Here is an 11,985-nt window from a genome sequence, read left to right as displayed (position 1 = left end):
AGAGTATGAACTAAAATGATTCTTCCAACATGGTACACCTGTTTTTTTCTGGAGGATATCATGCACTTTAATACACAGAACTTCACTCAAAATGTAAATGTGGGGAAGATTATTTATCAGTTTGGACTTTCCAGCCTGCTGCTCCCACTGTAACATACTCTGTTCCATGGAAAGCCTTTCCTGGTATTTAGGAAACAGGAAAGCTCTGGGCTGTGGTTTTTATGGCTTTTCAGTGGAAATGTTTGCAGCTCATTATCAAAGAGAGATCAGTATCTCTTTTTATGATCTATATATTTACCTTTTGGATAGCATTTTAAATTCAGGATGTGCAGAAAGTTGATCAAAGTGTATTGTCTTGCAGATCAATGAGGATTTCCGACTCCTCTTTCACAATGAAAACAAGAAAATTACCCCCCCCCATACTGTTGAAATGAAGAAAGCTGGAGGCAGGTAATCAGGACTGGGTTTTTGTGTGGAAATACTGTGAGCTCAATTCAATTCTGGACCGCGAAACAAATCCCTGGGCTAAGAATTATTTAATGCTAAGTATATATTTTGACACTTTCTCTGGTTGGTGGATCTTGGGTTTTTGTAGTAGTAATAATAATAATATCAATACCAAAAACCTGAAGTCTAATCATTGTGATCCTAGGGTATTACAACCCTACAAAGCAGGTTTGTTCCATAAAACCATGTAATGCAGCTGCTTCTAGCAGCAGTTTTTAATGGAGACAGTCATTATCATGTGTTTGACCATCAGGTGTGTAATTTTGATGCATGACACTTGATGCAGAAGGTGAGAGCTGCACAGAGATGAGCAAATCCATAATTGCTTTCTTTTCAGTTTCTGGGTACACAGTAGAAAGGTGACACTGCTTTTTTGAGAATGCCTTCTTTGGCAATGTTTTGAAGAGTCTTACCTCTGCCGTTGTAGTTTTATTCTTGCAAGCACTCCTTTGAACCATGCTACACCAACCCTGTAAGATAGGCCCGTGTCCATACAAATAATTTAGTGCAGGGGTGGCCAGAGGGTAGGCTATAGTCTATTGGTAGATCCCTGGGAGATTTGTAGTCAATTGGCAAGAACTTCTGCTTCCAGTTGTTCAACAATAGCAACAAAAGGACACACACCCATTTGGAAATTTGACAACTGAAATTAAGAGTACTTGTGGAAACTAGGAATAGATCTATGTATGGAAAGACTGTGAGCTCATCTCAGTTCTGATAAGCCTGTGCTCAGCAACTTCTCAGAGACACCAAGTTCTTTCATACTAGATGTATATCTTTTGCAGCAGGCTGTAGTTGGCGACTCTTGGGGTTCTAGTAAAACACAGGGTAGATCCCTGACTCTGCAACAGCAGTTACCACTGAGGGCAGCACTGCCACTCACTGAATGGGGATGGGGCAAGGTGCCAGCAAGTTCAGGGTTGGTGGCACCATCATCCTGCTGCAGGTGGACACACACCTGCAGGCTGCAGCCGCCTTCTACCAAAGCACCCCCAACTTTGCCATCTCTGTGCCCCTGCAATTCTGCCCCCCCCATGTGTCACTGCTGACCTATGCCATCAAATTATTAGAAGAGTACTGGCTATATTTCTCTCTCTTGACCTTTAGGAGGAAATATAAAACATACAACAGAATTTACATTACCATTATTGCAATAGGTTTTAAAAGACCAAGAAAGACAAGTATAGTGGGTAATTTATATTGTGATTCATAGAGGTACTGTAGCATGCAGGTTCTGCAAAAGCCAGTGTGGTGCAGTGATAAGACCCTTGGGCCAGGGCCTGGGAGACCTGGGTTCAAATCCTCATTCAGCCACGAAACTCACTGGGTGACTTTTGGGCTAGTCACCTTCTCAGGCTAAACTACCTCCTAGGGTTGTTCTGAGGATATATTGGGGAGGTACAGGACCATGTAGAGAGCCAGTGTGGTGTAGTGGTTAAGATGCTGGACTATGACCTGGGAGACCAGGGTTCAAATCCCCACAGAGCCATGAAGCTCACTGGGTGACCTGGGCCAATCACTGCCTCTCAGCCTCAGAGGAAGGCAATGGTAAACCCCCTCTGAATACCGCTTACCATGAAAACCCTATTCATAGGGTCGCCATAAGTCAGAATTGACTTGAAGGCAGTCCATTTCCTGATTGATTTATTGCATTTGTATACTGCCCCATAGCTGAAGCTCTCTGGGTGGTTTAGAACAATTAAAAACATTAAAAACAAAGACACAAATTTAAAAACACATTTTTAAAAAGCAATTTATGCCACAACGAGCTCTTTGCAGGAAAGTTGAGATATAAAGGAAATAAGACATTAAATAAAATTACGGCTACAATCCTATGCACATATACTGTAGAGTAAGTGCCATTGAACAGTGAGTTACTTCTGAGTAAACCTGCTTGGGATTATGTTGTTAAGACACAAGGAATAAGTATTACCCAAAGTTTCTATTATTTATTGATAACTATCATTTCAGAGCAATGTGTTACCCAGCCATTAAGTTATTTTGTTACTGCAGTTGTGACTGCAGCTATCATTAATTACATGCCACAGGTGTTTGGAGCAAGTTTAATGCAGACTTTTTGGAATCTATTTGTGGCACAATTCTGAAGAGTAGTTGTGCTACTCCACAGCAAGCGCCAACAAGAGTCACATGATGACACATTGAGCATTTAACAAACTTATTATAAATTGTATAATATTTATTGATAAATCACCTAGTATTTAAAGGAAAGAATTGAATTTAGATGTTAAAGGTTGCAATTCTATGGTCAGTTTCACTTTAGGAGTAAGTCCCATTAAACTCAGTGGAACCTACTTCTGATTAATGATTAGGATTGCACTGCAACTTCAGATTTCTAGTCTTTCTCCCCGCCCCTTTACTAGATTACTGGTTTATCCACCTTCTCTTAAGATAGCAATTTTCATCTGTCTGACCCCAGAGGGGTCACACAAGCTCTGCTTCATAGTCTTAGGGTCCCCCCAAGCTTTTCTCTCTTCATTATCTTTTTGCTGTCTTTTCACATTTTTCTACATTCCCCTCAAAGTAAGCTTGCCAGGTCCATGGCCTGAGACTGATCCTGTATCTTTAGGAGAAAGTCAGCCAAGTGCAGGTGTTCTTGCAACACTTGTAATGGGAAAAACCACAAGGTGGAATTCTCCCTTCCCCCTGCACAACTTTTAAAGATACTGAAGACCTCTTGGTTGCCAGGCCCAGCCTCCAAGAGGTCTTCTGTGTCTTTAAAAGTTGTGCAGGGGGAAGGGAGAATGCCACCTTGCGGTTTTTCTCATTACAATGTTGCAACAACACCTGCACTTGGCTGACTTTCTTTTCTCCTAAAGATACAGGATCAGTCTCAGGCCATGAACCTGGTAACTCCCCTCCCCTCCCTTTCTCTGCCTCCCCAAACTATTTCTTCTTCTATGGGGCTGGAATCATAACCCTTCTTACCTGAGAGTAAGTTCCACTGAACTGAATGGGATTTACTTTAGAGTAGACATGGTTAGGCTTGCACTGTGAATATAAACCAAACAACATTTTTTAAAAATTAACAATTTAGACAGCCCATGCCTAACCCTGGCTTCCCTGACAGAGATCACTCTTTTTTTAAGCAATCCTAACTCCATCTACCTGTAAGCCCCACTGAAAGAAGTGGGACTTACTTCTGAGTAGACATTTTTAGAATTACAGTGCAAGCCCTCAGAAACTCTTCCTCCCCTTCACTAATATTCTGCTTCCCCGCCTCCTTTTGCCTTCTCTCAGGACAGCAATTCTCATTTGTCTAAGCTCACAAAGGCTTGAACTCCATTTAAGTTTATAAAACAAACTTAATTTTTTAGAGTTAACCATTTAGACAGTCAATTCCTAGCTCTAGGTTCCCTGAGAGTCTCTCACATTTTAGGCACTTCTAACTCCACATAACTAGGAGTAAGCCCCACTGAACTGAATGGGACTTACTTCTGAGTAGACTTTTTAAAAATTGCAGTGTGTGTACTCCAAAGCTCCCCCCCCCATTTCTTGCCTCCTTCCCTCAAGTCCACTCTGCCAGCACACAGAAGCTCTGCTTCGGGCTGGTCTCCTTTCCCTCTTTCTTGCCTCCATTTTAGCCTTATTCCCACTATGTGGCTTCAGCAATTGATGTTTGCTTGAGCTCATTTGTGATTGGCAGCAGTAGCTGCTGCTGCTGCTGCTAGATCAAAGCCTCAGGCTCTACCGCGGGAGGAAAACTAATTGCTCAGGATCAACTTCAGAGAGAGTCAACATGTGGACAAAAGACCTGTTTCTTCAGAGTACCCATACATGATTTTTCAAATCACCACATGTAGACTCTTTCTCAAGAGCAGCTGAACCCAGGTACAAGAGGCTTGTACCCTCCTACAGAGTAAGGTGTGAATAGTCCTGAGACCCAGAACTTTGGCCGCCACTGCTCCTATCAGACCTTTAGCGCTGCTTGACTCGGCCCTTTTCCTATCTCTTTGTCCGCCTGCTCCGGAAAAAAAAGGCTCCTTTGCAGCACCTCTACTCGCACTGGCACCGAGGCCCGGAACAATACACAACCCGCCGCCGAGGAGTCGCTTGTGGTGTGATCTCCCCCTACTGGAGGATCCCAGCTAGGCAGTCCCGCCGGGCGACGCCTACCGGTTGCGCAAGGCCCCGGAAGAGGGGGAGGAGCTTGTGCACCCGACTCCGTTCGCTCGCTGCTCCGACCATGGTGCGGGTTCTAATCGTGGGCGCCGGCCTGACGGGCAGCCTGTGCGCGGCGCTTTTGCACAGGGAACTTCCCCACCGCCTCCTGCGCATCGTGTTGTGGGACAAGGCGCGGGGCGCAGGTGGGTTTTTCCTCGTGTTCGGCCGCAGATCCTGTCGGGTAAGGGCAGGCTGCGGTATCGAGGAAGACTGACAGGAGGCTCCGGAATAAGCGCACTTCCCCCCCACATACACAATCTGCAGAGAGTGTCCTGCTAATCCTGTGCACGTTTACTCAGATGCGATTTACTCCCAAGTAATTGTGCATAGGATTTCAGTCTTTGGCCATTCTGGAACGCGATCCTAAACTCGTCTGTTCAGAAGTAAGCTGAATGAGACTTCCTCCTCGGTAAATGTGTTTAGAACAGCGCACGAGTTTGTAAAAAGGCTTATACGATGAACTGTGCGGGACTTATTTCTGAGTCAACGTGCAGTCATCTGCTCAAGGGTGGGCAAAAGATCGATCGGGATCTATTGACTGCAGTGGAGCGGCAAGGATTTGAGACTCCTAATTGCATAACAAAATGCCACAAACAGAGTCTTAGACTGCTGAAAGGAAGGAAAGTCTGAGGTAACCAAGCATTGATGTTTGCCTGGAAGAACTGTGAGCTCCGCACAGCAGCAGTTTAAGGCTTTAAAAAAAATTATACATCACTTAGGTATTTATAGGCTTATAGAAATTCTGGCAATAAATAAATCCAAGTGCATGCGTTATGTACCTGGCTCCACCTGGTGGATCTTGGAGATGTAAAAAAAAAAAGAGATCCCGCAGACCTGAAGTCTGCCCTTCCCCCAATCTACGCAATGAAATCTTCCAAAGGAGGCTAGCTTTGGGTTGGAGCCTTGGAGCCAGATCCCTAAACCGACAGCTTTAGGTAGCAATTCAATATACTGTTATCTGGGAGTAAGTTCCACTGAGCTCTTCCGAATAGACATGCATAGGATTGTGCTGTCAAGGGCTAGGCGACAAACCATCGCACCCTGCTCCAAATGACTTGACCGACCGCTTCTCAGTTACTAGGCGCCGCTGGCTTAGTTTGCCCAACCGAGGACGCTGATTGGATACACGCGGCTGTGCTTTAAAAAACTTCTTGTCTCCATGCACGTGATTTTTAAGGGGGAAGAATGGCTACAAGCAGCAGCGATCACGATCCGAACTGTATAGCAGATCTAGGAGCCCAGTACGTCACGCGGATGCCCGAATATGCCCAAAAGCATCGAGGGTGAGCGTGCGAAATAAATGACAACGGGTTGGGGGATGTTTTTTTTGGGGGGTGGGGGTGATATGCCATGAATGAGACCCGTCGATACTGTTATCATAGTAGCCAGTGGTTATTGCTGACTTTTAAATCTACAGGCTAATGAGTGAAATGTAAAAGAAATTTGGAAAAGTGACTTTCAAGAAGGCAAGAGCCATTCTAATTAACTTAGTTCTGTATATATCTTACTGAAACTCTGAAATAGAACCTCTGTGCATTCTCTCTATTCTTGCATTCCGTTTTCTTCAGCTTTTTTGCTGCTTGAGTGCTTCCTTTAGTTTTGTATGTTCTTGTAAGTCATAGTTGTGTTTCATCATTTGTTAAACAGTGGTGCCCATGTGTGATTGTGCTGGCACATCCTGAGCATCCTAAGTGGCTCACTTAGGCTTTGGTAAAAAAAATGTTGCAAGTTCTTATATAGAAGAGCAATTACAAATCTCAGTTAACACAAGAATTACCTTGAAGGCTCAGATTTTATTCCACAAAGTTTAGAATTCTGTTTTCAAGAGCAGGTATTTTAGGATTGCCAAGTTCTCAACCACTTAGTGTACCTATGCTTTTAGCATCAGTTAATGTAACATTAGCAGCTGTCAGTTTTAGCTAGTAAACAGTACCCACTTCTGTTCTACAAAAACCTTCACCTGTTAATTTCTGGCACATAAAAGGACTGTGAAAGGCACAAGATCATGGCAGGCTATTTTTTGCCTGACAATTGGCAATCCTATGTCAGTCCAATGCCTCTAGAAGTTCACAAGTAGAATATGTTGAAGAGGGTCCTTCCCTCTTGACTGGCTACAGTTTTTATTTTATTTTATGTATATCCTGCCCTTCCTCCAAAGGAGTCCAGGGCAACCCTTGGAATATATGCCTTCCATGCACTCCTTCTTTAGGCTTACCTAGGGCTCATCCAGATGACTGTACAATGTGTGACATGATCGCTTTGTGTTTTCATTATTTTTTGGTCGTCCATATGACGCCTTGTGCTTTTGTGCATTTTCGCACGGTTAAATCCGCTCCTGCAATACCGCAAATCATGCGATTTGCTTTTTTAAACCGGGAATCATCCGCTGTACCTTCAGGCGCTCAGATGCAATACCGCGGACTTTACAGCTGTGGGTGTTTGATGGGCGGTTCTTGGGCGGTTCCCCATATCCCTTCCCTCAGTCTCAGCCAATCACGTATTTCCACTGTTGCGCATGTGCCCAAATGTCTGGGGAAAGCCTGGGAAAAAGGAACCTATCAGAGCAATGGTGTGGTGTTGGGGGCCCCCCTGCAACTTCTACTGCGCAGATGCAAAAAAGCGCATTTGTGCAGAAGCAGCAACAGCGGTTAATTTTTAGCCAGCCTGCAAACTGGGCAGCTGCTCAAGGTGAGATCTGCAGTTGTGGTTGTTTGTAAATTTTTTCAAGGGAGAAAATATTTATCTTTGCCTAACCTCCACCTCCCACCCCTCACCCCCCCCCCCCGCCTGCATCAAGTGCCTTTCTTGAACGTATCGGTCTTTGCTACCAGGCATCCAGAGTCGAGGGAGAGGGGAGGAGAAGAGAAATAGAGGCTTTCCTCTTGGATTACAGACACTCAAGCACCCTTAGTCAATTTCGCTTTCCTGCCTGCAAGGCTACTCTCTTTGAGTCTTATCAATTTCAACCACAGCCTGCAGGTTCTCCATAGCCCAGCTGAGCTGAAAAGCATACAGTCGCTTTTGCGAAATATCGCAAATACAAGCAAAAAACCCACAGGAATTATTGGCATATAAGTGGTTTGCTAGAGCATCTCAGCTACCCGCAAACATAGAGACTGGTGGTCTACCTTCCTAGACATGACACATCGTTATTTGCTGTTCTGGAGAAATAAGTGGAATTGCAATCACATGTATCTCCAGAAACCTTAAAGGTAGAAAAGCATACAGTCGGTTTTGCGAAATATCGCAAATACAGACAAACAAAAATACAGGAATTATAGGCATATAAATGGTTTGCATGTTTCTTTTATCAGAGGGAACACTGCAAAGCTTGTGCTGGTCGCTTCAGCACAGATTGACACAGCAGCACGCGGGGCTGTTTGCCCTCATTCCCTGCCTGAGCCAAGAGCGCCCCCCCTTGGGGGGGCTGTTTGCTTCCCTCAGGGGCAGCATTCCTGCTGCTGAGCCTCATAACGGTCCGGGGCTGAACCCTGCAGTGAATGAGCCCAAGGTTTACGGGGGGATTCACCCAGCGATTACAAACGCTGATCCCTTGCACTGCCCACAATCTCCCTGGATGGTCAGGGGCACCTGGAGACACACACACCCCACCGGCCGGCGCTGCTCCAGAGTGATGAGTGACAAGGAACTCCATTACAGCCACTACTACCAAACCATCAGGAAATTCAAACTTTCGCGCTCGTATGTTCAAGCGCATGTGCCTTGTGCTTTGTTGCAAAGGGGGAGAGGAGCATATGCCATATTTTTGCAGACCAATTGGCTGATAGGGGGGAGTGTTATGGGTGGAGCTGGGAAAAAGCAAGAAGTAGTATGGGTCCTCTCGCTGCGTGTGTGGGCCCAAAAAAATTCGGGTTTTTTTATTGGGAAAGAGCGGACAAACAGGCAAAGTGAGGACTGTCAGATGATGAACCGGATATGGAAAACGTGGATTATCCCGCTCCGTTTGGATGAGCCCCTAGTGACAGTGCCCTCCAATCAGTGGTGTGTGATCACCATTTTAAATTTCCTACAGTGGCCAGGAACAGTGCTGTACCAGGTGCTTCAGGGCATTGTGGGAAACTTAAAATGATGGCACAAGACGATTTTAGACCAAACCTGTTAGTTACATCAGAGCTCCATATTCGCAGCTTCCAGTGTAACTTTCTTTAATAAAACAACTGTATTTGATTGGGATCAAGGCTGTGGCACAGCAGAGTGTGTGCCTTTAGTCCCCCTTGCGAGGTTGTGGGCAGCTATGTTTCTCTGTACGTGGAAAGCTAGTAGCTGTTGATAGACCTTTTCCCTGTGAATTTGTCTAAACTCTTTTTAAAGCCATGTAACCAAGGAGCCACTACTACATCTTACAATAGTGAATTCCTCAGGTCTGAAACCGGTTTGGTATTTGGTTCATGAAAGTTGTGCAGGGGGAAGGGAGAATTCCACTCTATGATTTTTCCCATTACACTGTTGCAAGAACACCTGCACTTACTTTCTCTTCTCCTAAAGATACAGGATCAGTCTCAGGCCCTGAACCTGGCAACCCTAGCAGTTCCTAAGCACAATACTTGAGGCTGCCTTATACTGTGTGAGACCATCTGTTTCAGCATTGTCCTCCAGCAGCAGCTCTCCAGGGTTTTGAGGCGGGTGTTTCCCAGCTGTGCCTAGGATTGAACCAAGGACCTTTTCCATGCAAAGTGTGTTCTCATGTACTGCATTACAGAAGCTTCCTAGCCTTCTGGCTTCTCAGGTTTCAGCAGCCAGTGTTCACACACTTTCAGGTCTTTTTGAGGAAGCTGAATTCTCCATCTGTTACTACACTCTATGCACATATATATCCCTGTCTATGAGGAGTACAAAATCAGAATAATGTAATGCAGGGATGGGGAACCTTTGACCATTCAGATATTGTTGGATTCCAACCCCCATCAGGCACAGGCAGCATGGCCAGTGGTCAGGGTCGGGGATGATGGTACTTGCAGGCCAACAACATCCGGAGGGGCTGACATCAGGAGTGGCTAACATGTGGCCTTCCTGATATTGGGGCTGATGGGAGTTGGAGTTTTACCTCCACTGTTGAAGGCATGATATCTCTGAATACCAGTTGCTGGGAATTGTAAACGAGAGTGCTGTTGCACTCATGTCCTGCTTGCAAACTTCCGATCAGTATCTGGTTGACAATTGTGAGAGCAAGATGCTGGATTACATGCGCCCTTAGCAACTTGAGGGATACAGGTTAGCTACCCCTGTCCTTTTTCACATGGTAGAGTAATTGCTGATCCATCTTCCCTCTAGCACATATGAGTCTGGCCAACCAAAGCTTAAAACTTGGACTATGATATCACTCCTTCAATTTACCTTAAATAGCAGTGCCCATCTGGTGAATGTTAAGGTCCATTCTGATGCTAGGCATATAGATATTTTCCTGTTAATTTTAATGATTATGGACTTGATTACTCCTTGAGTTAGATGTTTCAAACAAAAGTGTCAAAATATTGTTTTGGGACATAGACGTCTAGATAATGTGTTAATTATATGTTTATGTTTTTGTTTGTTGTAGCTTTTATGAAGATCTGTTGACTCATGGAGTGCTGAGGCCTTTGACTGCCCCTGTAGAAGGAATAGAAATGAAGGAAGGAATGGAGAATTTTGTAACACCAAAGGGAATTTCATCAATTACCAAGCACTATTTGAAGGAGTCAGGTAAAATTTTTAGGCAAATTTGTGCAAGATGTTTTTACTGAGACCCTGTTGGTCTTATTCGATCTCTCGGCGGCTTTTGATACCATTGACCATGGTATCCTTCTGGGCCGACTTGGTGAGATGGGTATCAGAGGCACTGTTTTACAGTAGTTCAGATCCTATCTCCAGGGTCATTTTCAAAGAATAGCATTGGGTGATTGTCTTTCGGTCCTCTGGCAGTTGTGCTGTGGGGTGCTGCAGGGTACCATCTTGCCCACCATGCTGTTTAACACCTATATGAAGCCCTTGGGAGCAGTCATCAGGAGGTTTGGGGAGAGGTGTCAGCAGTATGCTGACGATACCCAGCTCTATTTCTCTGTAACATCTGAATCGGGAGAGGCCGTGCAAGCCCTGGACCAGTGCCTGGACTTGGTGGTGGGCTGGATGAGGGCCAATAAACTGACTCTGAATCCTAGCAAGACGGAGGAGCTGTGGGTTGGTGGTTCCCAAGTTCAGGTAATTGGTGAGTTGCCTGCTTTGGATGGGGTCGTACTGCCTCTAAAAGAGCAGGTCTGTAGTCTGGGGATGCTCCTGGATCCATTTTTGTTGCTAGAGGCCCAGGTGACCTCAGTGGCTAGGAGCGCCTTTTACCCGTTTTGGCTGGTAAGACAGCTGCAGCTGTTTCTGGACCGGGATAGCTTCACTATTGTTGTCCATGCACTGGTAACCTCCAGGCTGGATTACTGTAATGCGCTGTATGTGGGGCTGCTGTTGAGGTTGGTCTGGAAGCTGCAGCTGGTGCAAAATGTGGCAGCGAGACTGCTCACTGGAGCAGGGTATTGCCAACATGTCACCCCGCTGCTGAAAGAATTGCACTGGCTGCCCATTTACTACCGGGCTGAGTTCAAGGTTCTAGTTTTGGTGTACAAAGTCCTATACAGCTTGGGACCAGTATACCTGAAAGACTGTCTTATCCCAGTCAATCACTGCACTTTGCAGGTGAGGGGCTCCTGCAGATACCATCTTATCAGGAGGTCCGTTCTGCACAACATAGGTAATGGACCTTTAGTGTGGCGGCACCTACCCTGTGGAACTCCCTACCCTTAAATATTAGACAGGCATCATCTCTGTTATCTTTTTGGCGCCTGTTGAAGACCTTCCTCTTTCAACAAGCTTTTTAAGTTGAGACCTTAGCCCAGTCTGGTTCTGTGTTGAAATTGCTTTTTAATATGTTTTTAAACTTTTTTTTTTAAATGTTTTTAAACTTTTTAAAGATGTCTTCAATGCTTTTTAAAAAATGTTTTTAATGTTGTCTTGTTTTAATGTGCTTTTGTTTGCCGCCCTAGGCTCCTGCTGGGAGGAAGGGCAGGATATAAATCAAATAATAAATAAATAAATATTGACTTTGCTCTGGGAATAACTGCTATCCATTAAAAATACCTGTGGCTTGATGCAGTGGCTAGCAGAAACTTTGGAACAATGCTGCTCCTAAATATGCTTTTGTAGAAACATGTCCCACATTTGAAAGTGAAACTTCCAGTGCAATTCTGTGCATATTTACTCAGAAGTAAGTTTCATTAAGTCCAGTGGAATTTACTCCCAGGCCAGCATTACAGG

General features: G+C 44.9%; 1 protein-coding gene across 4 annotated transcripts in view; it reads left to right on the top strand.

The window, feature by feature from the left end:
• Nucleotides 1-4,565: 4,565 nt before the first annotated feature.
• Nucleotides 4,566-11,985, top strand: part of RNLS (renalase, FAD dependent amine oxidase) — a 174,266-nt gene continuing 166,846 nt past the window's right edge. For 2 of the 4 annotated variants that reach the window (XR_009763971.1, XM_061635399.1), the window contains exons 1-3: nucleotides 4,571-4,832; nucleotides 5,867-5,972; nucleotides 10,247-10,389. Coding sequence is in view for 3 of the 4 variants with exons in the window: in XM_061635399.1 (XP_061491383.1) it covers nucleotides 4,712-4,832; nucleotides 5,867-5,972; nucleotides 10,247-10,389 (370 nt within the window). In the remaining variant the exon portion in view is untranslated. Of the gene's footprint in view, nucleotides 4,833-5,866; nucleotides 5,973-10,246; nucleotides 10,390-11,985 lie in introns of all 4 variants that reach the window. The other 2 variants (XM_061635396.1, XM_061635398.1) reach the window with 2 other exon arrangements.

Source organism: Rhineura floridana, chromosome 7 (assembly GCF_030035675.1).
Source record: "Rhineura floridana isolate rRhiFlo1 chromosome 7, rRhiFlo1.hap2, whole genome shotgun sequence".
Lineage (NCBI taxonomy): Eukaryota > Metazoa > Chordata > Lepidosauria > Squamata > Rhineuridae > Rhineura > Rhineura floridana.
The sequence above is the reverse complement of the archived record's forward strand: the minus strand, read 5'-3'. Positions and strand labels throughout refer to the sequence as shown.